The sequence below is a fragment of the Pteropus medius genome, unplaced genomic scaffold, assembly GCF_902729225.1.
Source record: "Pteropus medius unplaced genomic scaffold, Ma_sr-lr_union100, whole genome shotgun sequence".
NCBI lineage: Eukaryota > Metazoa > Chordata > Mammalia > Chiroptera > Pteropodidae > Pteropus > Pteropus medius.
In genome coordinates, this window is record NW_024350399.1 from 1046332 (window position 1) to 1068567 (window position 22236).

The 22236-nt window shown below is 34.5% G+C and overlaps 1 protein-coding gene and 2 pseudogenes across 1 annotated transcript; 2 read left to right on the top strand and 1 right to left on the bottom strand.

Moving 5' to 3' along the window:
* The first annotated feature begins 58 nt into the window (after positions 1-58).
* On the top strand, positions 59-20974 carry ZC3H15 (zinc finger CCCH-type containing 15). The gene is made up of 10 exons (XM_039839936.1): positions 59-278; positions 8439-8540; positions 12825-12936; positions 13593-13745; positions 14159-14250; positions 15420-15602; positions 17178-17324; positions 17487-17588; positions 18306-18429; positions 20167-20974. The coding sequence occupies exons 1-10, from the start codon at positions 204-206 to the stop codon at positions 20355-20357; spliced, it is 1281 nt and encodes a 426-aa protein (XP_039695870.1). The 5' UTR covers positions 59-203; the 3' UTR covers positions 20358-20974.
* LOC120584316 (uncharacterized) lies at positions 5090-5208 on the top strand (annotated as a pseudogene).
* On the bottom strand, positions 16653-16771 carry LOC120584337 (uncharacterized; annotated as a pseudogene).
* Positions 20975-22236: the final 1262 nt, after the last annotated feature.

The following is a 22236-nucleotide window of genomic DNA, read 5'->3' on the forward strand; positions in this document are numbered from 1 at the left end:
GGGGGCCAGTCCTCACTACCCACAATGCTGTGCGATATCGACCTGTCGCAAAGGCCGCGTTTCGGCGGCGAGTGAGCGCCCAGCTTTCCGTGCGGTGCGGCAGCGACGGCGGCCCGCGTCTTCCGCCTCCTCCTGCCGCAGGGCCAGATACCCTGACGGTGTCCAGGTGCGCTTAAGTCTGGCCGGTGCCACCAGTCTCCGCAATGCCCCCCAAGAAACAGGCTCAGGCCGGGGGCAGCAAAAAGGCGGAGCAGAAAAAGAAGGAGAAGATTATAGAAGTGAGTACTAGTCCCCTCCCCCCACTCAACGCCGCGAGCCCTCGGGGAAGCAGCCTCCCGGTTCCCTGCTCCTCAGCTCCTGCTCGCGTTTTCTGGGGCCATGTGTCCCTCCCTTTGGCTCTCTGTGGCCCACTGCCCCTTTTCCAACCCCCTGATGACGCTGTCTGCGTCTCATCACTATAGTGACGCTGCTGGCGCCCCCGCACCCAGCCTTTGCTTCTCCCACACGCCTGTCTTCACTGACCCCGCTGCGAAACGAGGTCCTCCCCGTCCCCCGCCCCAATCTCCTGTCCCGGTGCCTGCCACAGGGTTTTGTCCTTTGCTAGTTCTCAAAATTGAAGACGTTTCTGGGCTTGTGTTTAAAAAAATCCGCCGAACCACCTTGAGCCAGACTCTTAGGAAGGCCAACTCTTGACGAGCCTTGTGTTCGTTTTTTATTTACCCATCACCTAAGAGTAGTAGTTACGTCTTTGAGCCAGCAAATTACTACTTCGTTGGCTTTTTTGATTTATCTCTAAAGTATTTCAAGTTCCTTAAAGAGAGGAGGCTTCTTTCAGGTCTCAACCCACGGTTTTGTACATGGCGCTTGATACATATACTCTGAATTAAATTGAATAACGCTTTAAAAGAGATTGGGTTTCAGTGTTACAAGCTTTGTCAAGTGCTGTACTCGATTTTGTTTTATATATCTAGATATAGATAGATTTCTTCAGTGTATTGAACCTATAGCTCTTTAATAGCCAAGGAACGCAGTGTTCGTCCTTAAATGTTTTATATTTGTTTTTCAACTACTGTATTAATGCGTTTCCTTAAGAGAACCATAGTTGAGAGTCCATAAACGTATCATATAGCCCTCAACAAGGTATTTTTTCCCTTGGTTCCTGTTGTTCTCATAATTAAAATTAATAGTTTCTAGTGCTTTGGATGTAACTGGGAAAAACCATGACCATTTTCCCGCATAAAGTATATCTGAGTAATGGATGGCCTTTTGTGGAATAGTTTTTATTAGAATGCGACCGAAGTGCACGTCAGGTGTTTTGAAATGAGATGTTTATTTATAAATGATTTTTAATGAACTTTACTGTTTGATTTAATTAACATGCTTGTGAAGACTTCTAGTAATTTTGGCCAATATTGTTGCTGCCAATTTGTACTATTTAGAATTCTCGTGAAGTAGCATAGCCAGAAGTTTATAGACTGATTGACACCTTCACACCTATGTCTGGTATCACATTTTGAACAATCTGGACTCCTGGCACTTAGGTAGATCTCTGGGGATGGGGATCTGATGACGTTCAGTACTGTGTAAACCAAAGGCATTTTAGGGATGACATTTTGTCATTTTTTTTTACTGAGCTTGAATTAACATGGTAGACCATGATGCAAAGTAAAACTCTTGTACAGATGTGAAATTAAATGTTATATGACAATTTAAAGTATACTTTATGCATTATTGACCTTTAACTACAGTACCTCTTTATCAGCAGGAGATACCTCGAAGACCACCAGGTTATTCCTGAAACCTTGGGGTAGTACCGAACCTTTTATATATGTTTTCCCTATGTGTACATACTTATAATAAAGTTTATAAATTAGGTACAGTAAGAGAATAATGATAATAGAACAATTAAAGCAATATACTGTAATAAAAGTTATGCAAATGTGGTCTCTTTCTCTCTCATAACCAGTCTGATAACCTAGATGATTACCAAGTGACTGATAGGGCAGCTAAGTGACTGGCAGATAGCATGTACAGTGTGTATATGCAGTATAAAGGGATGACTGACATCCCAAGTGGTAAGGCAGGAGATTCCATCATACTACTTAGAACAGCTCACAATTTACAACTTAATGAATTGTTTATTTCTGGAATTTTCTATTTAATATTTTCCAACGGCAGTTGACCATGGGTGACTGAAAACATGGTAAGCAACTGCAGAGAAGGTGGACTACTTTATATACAATTATTTTACTTTTAATTGGTAGAACTGGTATTTTTGTTTTAAGGAATTGTACAAGAAAGTTATTTATAGTATCCCATCAACTGAAAATGATAGATATATTATGACTCCATTAATCTTGTAACAGAATTACTTTTAAACTAATTAGAAAGCAACTTTAGTTTCATTAATAAAGACTACCAAAGAAAAATGGAAAATAAGGTAGCTGCATTCTTTAACTGACAGTAACTATCTTAACTGAGTGGTGACATTAAGCCTGTATTTTTTCCCCACATTTAATCTGCATGATGAGTGCTTTTTAAAAAAAATAGTAGTAAGGTTTCTACGTTCAAGTGTGTTGCATGGATGTTTGGAGCCATGGGATTGGTACAACAATATTGTGAATTGTAGTGTTAAGTTATATCATTTGTCTTGAAACTAGATTTATAGAGAATATTTTCGTTATCTGGCCTGGTGAGAAAACAATATATTCCACTTTATTAAATACTATAGGTGATTTTTTAAAACTTCCCTAAAGCCCTAGCAGGTCTCAATGGCTGTTACACGGGGTATTAAAGTTAAAATATATAATAATGAACTTAATTGAAACTGGGTAAATACTGGTTATTGATCTCTATCATAATTTTTGTGGAAAAGTTTTTTTTTTTTTTTAGTCTATTTTAACTTGTAAGACTAATACTTATTTCAGAGTCTGGTTAATTTTAGGAGATTTTATAGAAATAGGACTGAAAATTCTAAATTGGTCAAAACTATTAATTAAGTAGAACATATGCTTTTAAGCAGCACTTTTCAGTAAACTTTAAATAAGTGATAGCCCTACCTACCTGTAACCTCTTCTGTACCTCTATTGGTTCCACTTTTACACCATAGGTGCTTACTATAGAAAAACATGTAGCTTTTGAGAATTCTAAGGAAAGGAAGTAAAAAGAGGCAAGAGAGGCAGTATAATTTAATGAAAAAACGGCATCTTTGGGGTCAGATAGACCTGGATTTGAGTCCCATATTTCAAATTAAAATTCCCAACACTAGTTTTAGGCATGTTACATGACCTATCTGAACCACAGTTTCTCATTAGCAAAATGGAGCTAAATTACTATTACAGAGCTGTGGATTAAATGAGATGACTTACTTAAAGTATCTCATATATGGTATATACTCAATAAATGGCAGCCGTTGTTATTAATATCATAAATAAGAACTAGTTAGGGGAAATAATCAGACTGACCGGCACTGTCTATACAGGGCTTACTTTCTGTCACTTGAAATAATTTATATTGTCTGCATTTTTCCTTCTTTACACTCTTCAAAATTTCATGAGTTCATTTGCATTAAGTATTTTCTTTCTGAAACAAGGATATCAAAAAGGGTTATGGTTTTGTTAGACATTCACCCAATTGTCCTGAACAGCATATGCTATTTGCTTTACTTATAGCTAAATTTTGATAAATTGAAGTTAATTTTTAGAAATGGGACGTTTGGTTATGGGAAGAGGGAAATAATCTTTGGGTTTAGGGCAAGCAAATGGGACAAGGTATCCAGCAAGGCTTGTAGCAGCAAGAAAGTAGTAATACAGACCAATAGAGATGGGATCCAGGTGTATAAAGGATGGAGAAAGAGAAATGATTAGTGACAATGAAAAACAGCCAAGGTCAACTGTTGGTTACTTGAAACTGGATTAATCAGCTGCAGTATCCAATTGCATGGATGGACAACAAAAACACATTAGACAGTGCATGTGTGGGGGGGAAACTGAGTTAAAACAGTGTAAGGCTGTTTACCCTAGTGTCCCAAAAGGTAGACCCCTCAGTTATCTTGGAGCACTGTTCAATATCGACCTGCCCTCCTATCCCTTCCTTTTTTCAAACATCTTTTAAGAGTGGAGACCAGCCTGTAAAAGAAGCAGGATTACATATGGGGGTAAAGGTGAGGAAGAAAGGGTCAATTTTAAGTGAAATCTGGAATTCACTTAGGGTTAAGGCTCTTGGAGCCTCAAAGGGCCATCCTTTTCTTAGCATTACTACCTGTTTTAAACTCCTTTGTATTCAGTGTCCCAAGTCTGAAACACACACTGTTCCTTCCTTATAACCTAACCTTTGGACTCTTAAATTCCTAGTTTTATCTTAACCATGATTTGAAGTTGATTGTAACCTCTGGTCTTCCCACTTCATGTCCTCCCTCCCCTAAATCCAGATTAATCCTTAGGTAAGGGTCTGTCCTAAAGAAAAAGAGAGGAAGCCCCTTTGAAGTATTCTAAATTTCACACCATCTGTTTTCAAGAGGTATCGTTGGTATCCCAGATCCATAGTCTGGTATTTAGAAAGCTTTTTGTGTATCAAAGGGCCCAATAACCTAACCAGGTTTCTCTGGGAATTAGTTTTTCATGGTGAAAAGAACAAAGACTTTGCTAGGAGTCAAATGTACCTTGGTTCATATATCATGTGTGTCACTTAATAGTTAACACTTCATGGGCTAGACACAATTCTCAGTGTTTTGGGGAACTGGAGAGAAGAGAAACAAGCCACCTGCAAGTGATAACTTTACACAGGTACACAGCTCTTTCAATTCTCTCAGTGGGATAAGTATTATCCTTTTTACAATTGAGAAAACAGCAATTAAATAACCTGCCTAAGATTACTAAACTGGAAAGCGGCGGAGCTAGGATTCAAACCGTGGAAATCTGATTGTAGAGTCCTTGCTGTTAACCACTATACTGTACTGCCTTTTTGTAGTAAGTCTTTTAACTTTCACAACAATCCCAAGAGGTTAGTGTGAGACCCACTTTACAAATAACAAAACTGGCAAAGAAGGCGAATTGCCCATTTCTGTTTGAGATTAGAACTTGGGCAGTCTCACTACAGCCATGCCACCCTGACCATGCCCGATCTCATCTGATCTTGGAAGCTAAGCAGATTTGGGCCTGGTTAGTACTTGAATGGGAGACCACGTAGGAAGACCAGGTGCTGCAGGCAGAAAAAAATTAAAAAAAAAAAAAAAACCTTGAGCAGTCTCACTCCAGAGCTTATACACTTAAATCATTACACTATACAGCCCGCCCCTTATTATAGTATATTGTATATTAATATATTGTAGTATATTAGTATATTGTAGGATTCAATGAAATATATATTCAAGAGTTTATGTTTAATAACTGCTAGATAAATAACTGTCCCCATTTGTGGAAAAAATAATTTCTCAGCTCTAAACTAATTAGAGACTTTAAGAACACAACTCATCTCTTTAGACTGGTTAATTATGTGCTAAAGCCATGAGTGTAATTAACTTGAAAAACTTTCTTGTTTGAGATCTGGAGCTCATACACCTCTCCTGTTGTCATGAGTACTTTCTTTTCTAGCTGGTCAGGTCCCCTTGAAGGACTTACTTATTCCTAAGTCTTCATATATTAATATCTCCCTTTCTGTTTGGTCTTCTTTATTCATAGCTTTCTTCTCTGTAGTTACATGTGGGGCATGGGTTGAACCCCTGATGTGGCTTCTCTGGTGAGGTAAATGTAGATGTTGCACTTTGATCCTGGTAATACTTTCATCTAGAGTTCTCCCTTCCAACCCAAATGAGAGCTCACTGTTTGTAAAAGCAAAGTATGGCATTTCACACCTGGTTGCTGCATATGATCAGCTCTCTCCATGACCATTTTTTCTTCTAATTGGATCAAGTGTCAAACTTTCTTCTGTATAAAAACAAAGAAAGTCAACCATAAAAAGCTCAATGCAGAGAATTTCAGCTTGTATGTATGTGCCTCCTACCTTTTTTTATATGCATAGGCTATAGAAAATTCATGTAGAATTTTGTAATATGATAGGATATTCAAACATAAGATAGGCTTTTAGGGAGAATTAAAGTTTTGGTGTAGATAGATATAGATATAATGAATAAAGAAATATTTCCCAATGAAAAATAACCTTTTAGAATTAAAACCCTCTTTAACTGTGATCTTAAGAACATTGAAAGATTTATTTTATTGGTTTTGAGATGCTGTAAATTATGTAAAATTTATGTTTTCAAATACTGATCCTATTAATACTGTTTTCTATTTCCACTTGTCCACATAGGAGTATAAGTGTTCTGTACCTAAAACACTTTCTTCCTTTTACCCTGGCCCTTCCCTTAGAAGTAATACGAAAATGAAAGCTTTAAAATAGCTTCTTTGTTTCAGCTTAAATGCCTCTCAGATGGTTCAGGTTACTTTAAAAAGTAAAGAAAGACCTATTTGCCTCTTCTTTCTTTCTGAAACCCATCCATAAACAAGAGAATAAGAAAGAAATACAAACTTTGTCTTGAAATTAGGAGGCATCTTCAATTTTGAACTTCAGTATATGAAGATTGATAGTGGATGAGTTTGTTTCTGGCTTAGTAAAGTAGAACAGTCAGGTCTGAGTGCCCACCTAGGACTGTGCCATTGAGAAGCAAGCGGATTTGCTCTGCAGAATTCTGGAAAAGCTCAGTAATGGGAGGAGTAGATAATTCAAAATGCAAGAGGTTGAAAATGGGGAGGGGAGTGTTGTTAAAGTATAAGAGTAGCTAATAGTTATTATCTGCTACCACTCAGCTCAGTGATTACCCCTGCAGGAAATAGGTGAAGGGAATAAATCAAGAGGCCTCTCTGCTTCTGGAACTTTAGGCACAAAGGAGATAGGGAGAGGTGGTTAAAATGTGAGCCTGAAAATGGCCACTAAGAAGTCTGTGCGGTAAACCAAGAGATGCCCTCCCCTTCCTGCTCTCTCCTCTTGTCCTTCAAACAGGTTTATTGCTTTCCCAGCTAGAGAATCCTCCTCCCGAGAAACAGAAAAGATGGGAAAAAAAACTTCAGATACCAGTATTTGGTGGTATCCTGACATCTTTGCCACCCATTCACCTTAGGGCGAAGCCCACTAGTCAAACCTCCTGTATTCATTTCCCAGGGCTGCCATAACAAATTCCACAAACTGAGAATCTTAAAACAACAGAAATATATTCTCTCACAGATGTGGAGGCTAGAAGTCTAAAATTAAGGTGTAGGCAGAGCAATCCCTTCTCTGAAGGCTGTAGGGAAGATCTCTCCTTGCCCCTCCTTGCCCCTTCTTGGTGGTTTCCTGCATTCTTGGTATTTCTTGGCTTATAGCTGTAGCACTACAGTCTCTCCCTCTTTCACATTGCCTTCTCTCTGTGTCCTTTTCTCTCTTTATAAAGATACCAGTTATAGGATTTAGGGCCCGCCCAAATCCAATGTGACCTTATCTTAATTTATTACATCTGCAAAGCCCTATTTCCAAATAGTCACTTTCTGAGGTTCTAGACAGACATGTATTTTGCAAGTATGCTATTTTCAACCCACTACAGCTCCCAAACACACACTTGCAATGGCTTCTAAGTGTTTCTGTATTGTATAATTATTAAATAGGAATAGATAGCCAAAGATTACAATTAGTGTGTTGCACATATGAGCATTCCATAAGTGATAACTGCTATTATATTAATATATAACTTTCCCACATTATATATTAATATTCCAAATTTAAATAACATGTTGCTTTCTAGTTAGGTGTAGTTCAATTTTAATATTTCCAATTTAACAACAGCTAAGAATGTAAACTTTTCAGTAGTTTGAGTTCTTTAAATTTAATTGTTTTGAGAGGATAACTCTATCCCAAAAACCAGTCCAGAACTTAATATGTTGTCTTATGCAGTATTCTCCAAAACATGTTCAGTGGTATTTAATTCCTCAGGATACTCCCAAGAAAATGTATTCTGAGGTAGAATAAGATTTGGAATTGCTGCCTACTGTATCCTTTCTAGTAAAGGCTCTAAGATATCTGGTGCTTAAAATTAAAAAAAAAAAAAACATGTTAACCAAGCATTTTCCTAAATTCATTTGACTGTAATACTTCATATCCTAGTACAACAGTTCTGCAGTCCTGTGGAACTAATGTTCCAAAATACTGGAAAAAAGTATCATAGAGTGCCAAGCTTAATGATCTATATTTGTAAGTATGTATTGAATTGTAAAGAATTCTGGGTGATGTTTTGAGGTCATAAGTTGCCTTGATTTGATGTTTTAGTGTTTTCCATGTCTATGTATAGTATAAGAAATAATAATTTTCTTACCAACAAGTAAATGAAAGAATGATTTTTAGGTAGGACTGAAAAATATAGATAAGAAATTAATATAAATTGCTAAGATATTTTTATATTCTTTCTCACTTAGGACAAGACTTTTGGTCTAAAGAATAAGAAAGGAGCAAAGCAACAGAAGTTTATCAAGGCTGTCACTCATCAAGTTAAATTTGGTCAACAAAATCCACGTCAGGTAGATACAATTTCTGCATTTTCTTCATGTGGATGCAATAGTCTTTTACATATGAAAAGTATTTGGTATTGTAATCATATTTCAAATTGGAATCCTACTCTACAAACTTTTCTGTATCTTGTCTGTGTTACTCAGCAGTACCTTTTAGATGGTATTTCTCCAGCCATTTTGATATAGCTCTTAATTTATTCTAATGTCCGCAGACTATTATGTGGATGTACTATATGCTTCCATTTCACTGTTTATAAGTGATCACTTTGTTTTCAGCTTTCTGACTCTAAGAATAGTACTATAAGAAATATCCTTATACATGTGTTCTTACATGCATTGTGCTTTTCTTTTTGCGGCATAAATGATCAGATGGCACATTTCTATATCAAGGGAAGTGGATTTCTAATTTTAATAAATTTGATCACTTTCCATAGAGATCATAATATTTCACATTTTCATTTGCAGTGCATGAGTTTTAAGTACTAAAGTTCTTTTTAATGTTTTTCAATCTGATAAGTATGAAATAATTCCTTATTTTTACTTTGTTTCCCTCGCTACTATTGAGTTTCTTTTAAAATGCTTGTTAGCTATTTGGGTTTGTACTTCTCTGACTTGCTTTTTCAGATCTTTTGCTTTTTTTCTTTCTCTTGTCAGTTTATGAGACAACTTTTGTGTGTATTACAGATAATCTGTGATGTTCCTTTTACATTTTGCTGTATAATTTTCAGTTTTCGTATTATCAGATATGTTTAGGTTTTTTTATATATATGATTATATATTTATATAGATATATTTATATATGGAAACTGCCATTAGATTATTTGTTTTTCCTAGATTTTTTAATAATTATTTTCAGTCTGTATTTGTCTTAAAAATTTATTTCACTAAGTTCTTTCAAATGAATAACTACTTATATTAGCATCATTTATCCCATTGAATTGAAATACTACTATTGACATATATTAAAGACTCAGATATGTTAGGATCTATTTCTGGATTTCTGTTTAATAGAGTAAATAAATTCTGTTTATCGTGTACCCCTCAGCCAGTTTTACATCGATTTTGATTGTAGTGGCCTAGTAACATTCCATTAGCTATTAAGGCAAGTCTTTCTCCCAAATGTTACTTCTTTTCTATTTTTCTTGGCTTTTTCTCAGGCATTTATTCTTCCATATGAATTTTGAAATTATTTTATTTGTTAGCAACTCATTTAAAAAAGTTTAGCCCTATTTTCTTCAAGTTCTTTAGATCTTTCATTTTATTAGAGTTTAAGATTTTATAGACACAGATTTTTATTTTAAAAAGTACTTTTTTCACCATACTATCTCCCTTTCCTTAACTTTTGAAAACACTTTTTTCATTGGAGAATATCAATACATATTTGTGAGATTGTTAACCTCTATCTGAAACAAATATCTCACACATGCTGTCTACAAATTAGTATTTTCAACACTTTTCTTTTTCTTACACACAGCTTGATTTCTAAAAGCAAAAGCTATTGATCCTTCTACACCTGGTTTAATAAAAATGTATGCTCAGGCCTTGGAGTCAGTTCAACTTGGGTGTGAATCTAACTTATTTGTTACATGATCTTAAATTATTTAGTAACATTGTTCTTTACCTGTATAGTGGAAGGGCAGGTACCCTTGCAAGGTTCCTTTGGTGGTTAAATGAAAATACAATGTAAATCTTAAGTCATAATACAGGTATGTAAGAAGAATTCACTTTCTTCCCTTATTCAACCTCTTCCCCCTCCCTCTTTTTTTTTTTTTTTTTTCTCCCTAATGGGAAATATGTTGATGGATGATTTTAAATGTCATAGACCTGAGAAAGCCATAAAATTTGTGGTGGTAGTTAGGTTTGGTAGTATATTCAGTATATTTTATGATTTTGGGGCTACATGGCCCTTTATCTGCAACATGAGGTACCTAACCACTGTATTTAATATTGGAAATGAGCAACAGTTCTGCTTTCAAAGCTGGGCAAGAGATGCTTCTTCCTGGGCCCTCTGCTATACAGGGTGACTCGACTCTGTCACTTCCAGACATAGCTCTCCTCACAAGCAAGGATTCGATGAGGCCAAGGATATGTGCCCACCCAGAGTGTGCACCACCCTCCCCACAATGCCTCGGGGCCTGCAGAGGTCATGTTAACCCCACGTCCATCTTAGAGTGTGCGGCGTTGCCAGTATGCCTGAAATAATCAAAGGCAGGATGTGTGCTAAGAGTGTGGACAGAGCCTGGATCCATACCATGTCCTCCCCTGTACCTTCCACCTTCCTGCAGACACTTGGTGGAATGAAATTCAGGGTGGTGAGAGGACGAGCCAGGAGACTCTTGTTTTACTGACATGCCTTAGTGTAGAACTTCATGGGGCATGAGCATTTTAAATTTTAACCTCTCATTCCAGATCATTAGGTATATTTGTCAAGTAGGGGTACACACCATGTTTTATATAACAGTAGTTTTTTTCTAACTTATAAATTTTACAAAAATCGTCTGTAGGTTTCTGTTGTATTCTTGCTCTGGGCCCCACAAATTTTTGAAATGAGCCTAATGAGCAAAGGATACTTTTACTAAAAATAAAATGACTTTAAAAATTTTTTCTCACTATTTTTCTGTTTAAACACATGATCAAAGTCAGGATTTGAAAAGTCTTTAACTTAATTATAGCATTTAACCATTCCTTTCTTAAAATTTCCTCTTCTTTGAATACTTTTTTTGTCCTGGATTTCTGCCTATTTCTTTCAAGTTTCTTGGTCTCTTCAATGGGCTTTTAAGGTTCTGTTGGCTCATTTAACATTGCTATTCTTCAGGGAACTGTCTTCTGTTCTTGTCACTTTTTATGCTGTCCATGAGTAATCTTACATACACTCAAATCAATTACCTGTAAGCAGCTATTTCTAAAATCTTTATCTCAAAGCAGACCCTCTCTCTAGAAGTCAAGATTCATATAGCTGCCTTCTATGCTTCACCTAGATGCTCTATAAGCATCTCATACCCAGTATGTCTAAAATGAGCTCATCTCCACCATCTACCTTTAAACTTCCTGTATTCCCTGTCTTGTTTAACAGTACTAACCATACATATGATCATCCTCCTAGACTCTTCCCTCTCCCTTACACCTCATGTCCAGTCAGTTAGTCCTGTCAGTTCTATGTTCTTAAGAGCACTCTCTTGCCATTTTTCTCCATCCATGCTACTAATGCCCATTATAAGCACTGTTTTTTGCCTACAGCAATTGCATTAGCCTCCTAATTGTCTTTGCCTTTATTCTCGGGCTTCTTCTAGTCCACCCTTCATGGAGTTGCCATTGTGATCTTTATAAAATACAATCTAATTGTATAACTAGCTTACATTAAACCCCTGAGTCTTACTCTGTTGCCTACTGATACAGTCCAAACTTCTCATCAGTGTTTCTGATACCTTATTTCTTTTGGTCCCTGTATCTTGCCTTGGCTGGCTCTCTCAGCAGTCCTTTTGTTGTCCATCAGAAGAATTCATCCATAAATTAGTAGGTCATTCTAATTTTCTTAGGCATTTAGGAATTCCTTGTTCCCAGAGTACCATGTGTTATGTTATAGTCGTTGACATGTCTGTCTTCACACTAGATTCTGAGCTTCTTTAAATAAGCGTCTTTGTCTTTTCATCTTTGTATTCCCTGTCATCTAACATAGGACCTGACATATAAATATTTGGATGAATCCTCTAATCATATTAGGTATGTAAATTGTGTGCCTGAAACTATGTCATGTTTGTTTTGTTTAATCTCCCACATTGACTTGGCCCTTTATTTTTCCACAAGGCTACCATAGGTATTTTGGGTGGTGCAATTCTTTATCATGTGGGACTGCATTTCAGGGTATTTGCATCTCTGGTCTTTAGAACATACCTATGCATTTCTAGGGAGTGGGTTGTTACAAGAAGAAAATCCTAGGCAAAAACTATTTGCTAAAAATGCTGGGCATGTAGTAAATGCTTAATAAATGCTTATCGCTATAAGCTTTTGAATATGCTTTTAACTTAGCATGGTACCATTAAAGATTTTTTTTAAAGTAACTGCCACAAGATTGAGCAGTTTTGTTTAATAGTTTAACCATGCCGTTTAATATATACTGAAAGACCAGGTGCAAGGACTGTGTGTGTGTGTGTGTGTGTGTGTGTGTGTGTGTGTATAAATATATAAAAATATGCAAATATCTTTGTTATGTTAGTGTTATATATATTACTGTATAGTGAAAACAATTTTACTGTATGAAATCAAATTTTTATATTGTATCTGGGAATATTATAGGTAGCACAGAGTGAAGCTGAAAAGAAATTGAAGAAAGATGACAAGAAGAAAGAATTGCAAGAGCTAAATGAGCTATTCAAACCTGTAGTTGCAGCTCAGAAAATAAGTAAAGGTAAACTTTAAATTTCAGAAATATTATTTCTATCAAATGTGATTCATGTTTAAAAACACTTAATTTTTATGTATATTTTCTTCATATCATAAGCTAATTGTGTCTGCTATGAAAATGGTACTCCCTTTGTCAAAATTATCAATTACTTTTTTATGATTCCTCTGTGTATATGCACAGCTATGTCATTGTTTAGGTTTTAAGTCCAGCCATTAGCCTCACCACTTAAGGCAAAATTAAGGATTTAGATAGTGTACTACTAGATATATAATATCTAATCTTTGGTAGTACCCAAGGCAATCCTAGGGTCATATAAACTGTAAGTCCCAAAGTCTCGACAGTATACCTCCATTTATATTTCTCTTTTGCCTCCTGCCTCTTTAACTGCTGCTAGACAAGTGACTATGGAATAACTTATGTTTTTGTTCGGTTTCCCATCTCCTATCCCCTTATTTGGTAAGAATAAAAGAAACAAAAATAGATATAAAATGTTATCGAAAGAACTTGTAATGTCTTACTAACACCCATAAGTGGTATTTTCCTCTCATGTCGGTGAGTGGAAAATAACAAGTTAATCAAAAGTTATTAATCTCATACAGAAACTGTACTTTATGATCTAGCAGATTGAGATACAAAATACCATATGCCTTTTGACATAGGTGCAGATCCCAAATCTGTGGTATGTGCATTCTTCAAGCAAGGACAGTGTACTAAAGGAGATAAGTGTAAGTTCTCTCATGACCTGACTCTGGAGAGAAAGTGTGAAAAGCGAAGTGTTTACATTGATGCAAGAGATGAAGAACTTGAAAAAGGTATTTTTAAAAAAATCTTGTAGATAGGTGTCTATTTTTGTTCATTGTTACTAAGATATTTAGTAACTTGAATATTTCACTCTTGGTAAGACAGTGTTTGTAAAAAGTAATGTTGTTTTTCATAAAATCTGAGTTTACTACATTATGCCATAAATGAAGATTTTAAAAACCAGTGACCTATTTTGGATTTCTCTCTCACCATTTCTTATAGTACTACTTTTCCATTGCCTAAACTACTTAGGATTTTAGTGAAAAATCTCACAACACTGTTTATTCTCATCTTTGGTGTTTTAAAGAAAATGTGTTAAGTCACGAGTCTTATAATACAGGTTTCCTAAGCAGGTGTGCAGCGAATGTATTTTTGGAACAGTAGATAAAACTACAATATTTAGTCTTCATGTCTCTTTATTTAGATACTATGGATAATTGGGATGAGAAAAAACTGGAAGAAGTAGTGAACAAGAAGCACGGTGAGGCGGAAAAGAAAAAACCAAAAACTCAAATAGTATGTTCTTTTCTTGAATTGAGTGGTATTTATCATTAGGGACAATTATGTGGCAAGGTATTGCTGCTCTCTTATACTGGATTATTCTTTAAGTTATTGGATCTTTCCATAAAGATAAGATGCATCAAGTTTTGTTTTTTGGAATTTACAAGTATAAGTTATACAAAATTCGATTTCTGTTCAAAAGTAACATTTGAAAACCATGTGACTGTAGTCCTAATGCTATTTTCTGAGGAGATCTTACTTTCTCAGATGTGGATGAACACAATCACATATTCAGATAAGAATTCTTTCCTCATTTTTTGTGCCAAATGAATGGCAGGAGAACTATTAAACTAACCCTCTTAATAATTTATTCTATTTTAATGGTAGGGAGACTTTTTAAATCACAACGTTGAAAATATTGTTACATATGAATTGCAAAATGAGTTTTTGGTAGGTAATGGCTTTAGTATTCCAGGAAGTATACTTTTAAAAATTGATGCCTTATTTCTCAGACCCTTCATTCATGTTCACAATCTTGATTTATAGCACAGTTACAGTGGAAAACCCTGTGTGTGCTAGAAAAATTCAAAATATTAGTTTTACTTACATCTGTTCTATTTCCTCAGGAAAAGAATATTCTTTAGTGAAGTTTTCTCTTCTTATCTGCAGAGTTTATTACCTAAGGCTTGCACCCATTCATGTTTTGAAGAGTCACTATCCTTTGTGTTCCTTTTGTACCTTGCTTCCTTCTTTGATATAAGAAATTGTCTATAATTTCAGATAATTCAAATAGTGTTTACATCTGCATCTGATTAGTTTTAGGGAAAGAAAAAAATAAAATAATTGGTTTTAGTTTTATAACCATTTATATTTTCTCTTATTTAAAAATCATACTTTCAGATTACACTTAGAAATGCTAAACTGAAACAAGTCCTTTTTGTATAATTCAGAATTTAGCACAAGGTCGGAAACAAATTTTATATAGATCTTCTCTGAAAAGAATTTATCATTGTAATAAATATTTTAAAATTAATTTATATGTACATTTCTGCATAAAGAGTTCTCTGTACAGAATGATTAGCTTAAGGATATGAATAAAAAATATACTTGTTCTATATACTTAAGCATTTATCTTGAAATGGACTACACCGAACAACTACTTCTGAATAATATTGTCTCTCTAGGTGTGTAAGCATTTCCTTGAAGCTATTGAAAACAACAAATATGGCTGGTTTTGGGTATGCCCTGGAGGGGGTGATATCTGCATGTATCGTCATGCACTTCCTCCTGGATTCGTATTGAAAAAAGATAAAAAGAAAGAAGAGAAAGAAGACGAAATTTCATTAGAAGATCTCATTGAAAGAGAGGTAACTAGTATCTTTTTCCTACTGTAGAAGAAAACCAAAACAGTATTTATTGTAAAATTTGAATATTTACCACTTGGGGGCAATAGCATGTTATGAAAGGGAAAAAAAATATTATGATCTTTTCCCGAAATTGCCTTGCTCTTTCTTTAATTATTCTTGTATATCTAAAATGTAAACCTAGCTATAATCATTGACCAATTGTTAAATTTAGGATCATGAAACTTTTTTTTAAGTACTAATCACTAGTTTATCAAATAAATTGTGTCTATAAGGTTGATATACTAGCATATCGGTTCATTAAAATGCTTAGTCATTATTCAGATTGATTGAACTTGAAGTTTTAGATGTTTTCCTTGATGTCTTATTTTTTCACCATTTTACCAATCATTAACGTTGTTTGGAAGGAGACTACCACAGTTTTTTCAGTTACATGTTTTACTATCATCTTTGGACTCAAAAGGAAAATGAGTCTCATTGAAGAGAATCTTTAGCTACTCGTCTCTGAATAAACAGAAGAGTTTATTCTATGAGTTAGCAGATAGGGATACAGAGTTAGCAGGTACGGCTTGCGGGAGTGACACAAAAATGTTAAGATTATTGGAAATACTAGATTTAAGGTTATACATTTCAAACTATATCCATTTTGCCATGACTAGGATAATCTAAATATGTTGTGTAAATGTCTAATGTTAGAATTATATACATTTGTTCCTAAATGGATATATTGTTTGGTATTTCACGCTGGAGGTAATACAGTGCAATAAAAAATGTAGACTTTGGGATTGTTTATGTTCTAGTTCTGCATATTAGTTGTTAACCTTTGGTAGATTTCCCATCGCCCTCTGTTTGCTCATTCGTGAAGATCAGTGTATTAGCATATGTGTATAAAGCATTAACAATACTTGATAGATATTCAGCAAGTATTATTTTTGTTTGTTTTTTGTTTGTTTTTATTTACTTATTTATTTTTTTAAGGCTGGGCAACCCTTGGTTGACCTCATAGATTGCAAGAACCTTGTGAGTTTACAATCCCTTATTTTTTATTTTTTATACCTGCAGCACCTGGTCTTCTTAGGTGGTCTCTCATCCAAGTACTAACCAGGCCCGACCCTGCTTAGTTTCCGAGATCAGACGGGATCGGGCTTGTTCAGGGTGACATGGCTGTAGACAGCAAGTATTATTTATTACTTGATTATTGGCCTGAGAAGCAGGTGGTGGTTTTCATTTACTTTTTTTCTCCTCTACTGAAGAACACAGATGATACTTGTATATTGTTGGTGCTTTTCATATTTATTGTTTTCATCAGTTCACTTGTTTAAAACAATTTCTCATGGCAAGTTTTACTCACCTTCAGTTTTGAAAAGAAATCTAGTTCAGAATAATATATTTCATTATGTTTATAAATGTTGGTAATCTCTGGACACTCGTTTTGCCCATTGCCATTGCCATGTAAAAAAAAAAAATCAGGTTATTTTAAAATTAATGTCTTCATAATTGTCACAGGCAAGGACTTAAAACTCTTAAATACTATTATAGGCGACTTGAGGAAAAATATTAACTCTTTTATCTTTGCAGCGTTCTGCTCTAGGTCCAAATGTTACCAAAATTACTCTAGAATCTTTTCTTGCATGGAAGAAAAGGAAAAGACAAGAAAAGATTGATAAACTTGAGCAAGATATGGAAAGAAGGAAAGCAGACTTTAAAGCAGGGAAAGCATTAGTGGTATGTCGCAAATGCACCCAAATAGATGCTTTATTCTTTCTTTAATTTTATAATTTCTGTGTCATGCAAGATTTTATCATTATTTAACGTATATGTCTAAAATCAGTGACCAAGAAATATTTGAATTTTATCTTGACTTGATATATTTGTGTATCTGAATAGATCAGTGGTCGTGAAGTGTTTGAATTTCGTCCTGAACTGGTTGATGATGATGATGAGGAAGCGGATGATACCCGGTACACCCAGGGAATAGGTGGTGATGAGGTAAGAGGAAGCTTTGATACTTCATCTCATGTTGATTGAGAGAGAGGATAGAGAGTGACAGTGGAGCAGCATGGTCAAGAGTGCCAACTCTGGGGCCTTCGTTCAAATCCTGACTCTAACCTGGGAAATTACCTATACTCTAGGCCTCCACCCTCATCCGTATTATGGATATAAGGATAATCCCTACATCACAGGATACTTGTGAGAATTAAATGAATTAATTTATATTTATTTATAGTTCTTTTTGGAACTTAGTTCACTGCCTGGTATATAGTTTAAGTGCTTATATGTATTAGCTGTAAAAAATATTTGTTTTATTCTCCCTTTAAAAGGAAAGTCTTTTTTGTATAATAGTTTATAGAAAAAAATCATGGTTCAGAAACACTAAAAAGATCATTTGATTGTAAACAACATTAGTAATTGCAGATAGCTATTTTTTGTATAGCTATAAAGTTCTGACTTTTGTCTTAGAGTCGGAAGATAAGAATATTGTATTCTATATGTAAAATGTGATGTCAGAGGAAGTAGCTTCAAATATGGCATTGCTGTTTTTTTAAGAAGTTTAGAAAAAGAAGTGAATTTTGGCGATAGTCGTTTGTTTTCACTTTTCACTAGCAATAATTTTGATTTATTAAGATAAACATCAGAAGTAAAAGCCAAGTAATTTATGAAAATTGTTATTATTAGTATCAACTTTCTTTCCATATGTTTTTAAAGGTTGATGATTCAGTGAGTATAAATGACATAGATTTAAGCCTGTACATCCCAAGAGATGTAGATGAGACGGGTATTACTGTAGCCAGTCTTGAAAGATTCAGCACATATACTTCAGAAAAAGATGGTAAGTATGCATTTTTGTGTAATTCTAAGAACTAGGAAGCTATCTAAAGGACGTTAGATCAGGCTTAGCAAACTTAGATGCCATAGGTACCAGAATGATAACATAAATATGTGGTTTGACTATATATAGAAGTAGTGAGTAATAGAGGCTTTAGAGATGGGTGGCTGGGACTGTCGAAGTCATTAACTGAAACTAGAAGAGGACAAAAAAGAGTTTGGAGATGTAGCTAATGAGTTCAGTTTGGAACCTCATAAGGTTGAGGTGTTTTAGCTATCAAAAGTGGCATTGTCTATGATTCTGCGTAGAGATTTGCAGGAGAAAAAGTTTGAAGATAATCTTCATTGCTGAGAATGAATTCACCCAGGTGCAATACATAGGATGAGAACATTCTAGAGTATACTGCAAATATTACTATTTGAGATTAGTCTAAAGAAGAACAGCTTGAAAAATATACTAAGGACAGAGAAAAATTAAGAAAAGTTTTAGAAAAATTGAGTAAGGTAAATTGGAAATAGTTGTTTAGCTGCAATTAGGGAAAGAGTTGTAGGAATGGGGTTCCAGAGTGCGCCAGGACTGCAATGATAAGAAGAATGAGGAAAAAAATGAGTACAGACCACTCACTCTTAAGACCTTGGGAGAGGGTCCTGGTCATGGGAAGGCCTTTATGGATATGGGAAATCTAAGTATATCTGTAGGGCAGAGAAAAAGGATTTGGGAGAGGAAGAAAAATTGAAGATGAAAGGATATTAATTATAGAAGCAAGATCTAGAAGTATAGATAATGAGTTCAATTAAAAGGAGAATGGAGAAGACTGGCTAAATGTGTTTGGAAATAAGATTGTTGTAATAATTTATATTTAATTGCACCTTGAGTGAGTGGCCATCAGAGAGAAATAAGTTTGGCGTGGTTGCTGTGAGAGAAAAAGGTAGCAAGAATACTAATCAAGGCACAAGTTGAGAGAGAAAAAGCTAAACCTGAATTTTACAATAAAAGAATACAAGTTATAAACTGAAAAATAGGCCTGTCCTCCTGCTATTTTCAGACTATTGTCTTAATGTTAACCTGAAGACCAATATGCTCCTTTTAGAGATAGGGCTTTGGGTGATAGTAGGCACAATTACAAGTACTTAAGAGATTAAAATCCCTAAGACTTTGACATCAGAGATGTTTGAAATATCTAAAATATAAACTAGGCTATTAAAACTGTCTCTGTGTAACTGTTGATGTCATTGAACAAGAAAAGGCAGCATTTTTGTTAATCATTTATAGCCTATAAGGAAAAGTAGATGTATAGCCCTTGGTTCTTTTTTCACATTTTGATGACAAGATGAAATGATTCACACTCATTTACAGCATTACAACTAGTGTGGTTTATGTGCAAAACCAAAAGCTAAGTAGCTGCTTATATCAAACATTTTTGATACAATTATGTAAAAGTTGACTGTTTAAGAACCTAATTGCTGGGTCCTGGGGAACACGAGTTGTTTAAGGTAAATTTTGCCCTAAAATGTATGAACCATCAAATATCTATAAAGTGGAAGACATTTTATATGAGGTATAGATAATTGTTACAAATAACTCAGAAAAAGAAAGATCAGTTCTTGTTGGAGTTATCTTAGAGAAGGCTTTCATGGGAAAAGAAAAAGAGGAAGTGTAGTATTAGTCTGTGACTGTCAGTTACTAATGGAATAGTGTTTTCTGTTTCTAGGCCTTATTGATTTCAATTTTTATTTTTAGAAAACAAATTAAGTGAAGCTTCCGGAGGTAGGGCTGAAAATGGTGAAAGAAGTGATTTAGAAGAGGACAACGAAGGGGAGGGACAGGAAAATGGATCCATCGATGCTGTTCCTGTTGATGAAAATCTTTTTACTGGGGAAGATTTGGATGAACTAGAAGAAGAATTAAACACACTTGATTTAGAAGAATGACACCAAACAAGTCAATGAAAAAATTAAGCCAACTCAGCATGAGTTGAAATTGACTACATTAATTTTTTTCCACTTAGACTTCTTCAGGATGTTTATTTCCCATGCTGGTATTCTGGAGGGCTTAAACTCTCCTCCAGAAAAGGAATATTCTCCCTACGTTTTGTCTTCTGACTTTGGCTACATCTCATAGTAAGTTCAGAGTAGTTCATGATAAATTGAAAATATAATGGTCATTGCAGAAAATGATTGATTGTTGTAACTGTCCACTCAAGTAGGAAGTGTAACTGCTTTTCCAACTTTTAATTTTCATTGGGCATGTGTTATTCCAAGGACAACAAAAATTTAAAATACCCTTTATTTAATTCAGTTTTTAATGAATGATTTTGTTTCTTTTGTATTTATATATGTTTAAAAGACTGCCTAAAATATGAGTGCTGTACATCATAAAGGAAACTGCATATGCAGATTCAGTATTGTAATTCTTTGAACATTTAAAATGAAACCTTTAATCTGACAAGATCAGTTGCAATGCCCTGTGTTAAACTGTTTTAAACTTTTTCCTCTTCTTTTTTGCCAATAAAGTTGTAAATAAAGACCATCATACATTAAAATTCAAATATGGACCCTTTTTTTAAAATTTTCTATCAAAGTTTTCTTAGCACTTACAACTTGAGGATTTTAATTAAATATCTGTTATAGTTAACTAGCACAGAAAGCATAGACATTTAAAGAATTTTCTTAAAACTGATTACAGAACTATGTAGAGTACTGACAGTACTACTATGAGCTTAGCAGCACTAAAACTAATCCTCAGAAGGAGACTATAGGTGATGTTATATGAAAGGGTTATTCCTGAATTGATAGATTATCAACCTAATTAAATATCACCTACTGTCGATCCAAATACTACTTAAGCATTGTTGTGGAGATCCATGGTGTTATAATAGTACATACTAGAGTTTGATTATTTGAAAGAGTGTAAACAGATCCACCAGAAAACTGGGCTGAGGGCCTTTGACATTGAGATCCCCCGAAAAATTAGAGTAATATATCTCAAATGGGCATAATTTGCTAATGACATATTTAGTACTAATTATATCTTTGATTATTTTTATGAAGTACTTTCAAATATTGATACCGTACTTTCTTTGTTATTTGCAAATATAAATGGATTTTAAGGCAGCTAAGATAATATCACTGAAATGTCTGGTGACTTGGGCCTTACTCTCATTTCTGCTTCAGATAAGTTGCATTATTTTCAAATCCTTGAATCTTAGCTGCTTCATCTGCATATAGAAGTTAAAGTGTTTCTGAATCATAAAGCCTAAGAAAAACATGATTGTAAATCTTGTTAATTGAAAAAATCAAAATCAATAAAGAAATTGACTTTCTAGCTCTTCAATACTAGTACTATAATTGGCATCTTTCAAATGTAGAACATCATTAGCCAAGTTTATTTTCCCATCTACAATGAAAGTGTACTTTTTGTTAAAAAGACTTGTTTTAAAATTTATATCTATGAAAGATTGTTCTGTTCTTTTTGTAAGAAATAAGTTTTAAAAATTATTTATTGTATTTTTAATGAAAGATTTAAAATACTCTGATGAGCTTAAATCTTTCTAAAGCTATAAGCCAAGAAGATTTTTTCCATTTTTGGAACCATCTAAAACTTCTAAGAATTCTCATAAAAGTTAAAATCTATTTTATTTTAGACCTTAAGCGTTTGTTTTTTTTTTAAAATGTGTATAAGGTAGGCCTATGTAAACAAAAGTATACAACCTTACAACAAATGTGTGTTTTTGAAAACCAAATTTTCTTTAATAAGTGAGTCGAAGGGAAAATGCTGCAGTGTGGAGATAATTTTGGATACTTACAGTTC

Coding starts and splice junctions, on each gene's coding strand:
- ZC3H15 (XM_039839936.1), top strand. CDS start 204: ATGCCCCCCAAGAAACAGGCTCAGGCCGGGGGCAGCAAAAAGGCGGAG. Junction 279..8,438: donor AGAAGGAGAAGATTATAGAA/GTGAGTACTAGT, acceptor TTTCTCACTTAG/GACAAGACTTTTGGTCTAAA. Junction 18,430..20,166: donor ATATACTTCAGAAAAAGATG/GTAAGTATGCAT, acceptor TTTTATTTTTAG/AAAACAAATTAAGTGAAGCT.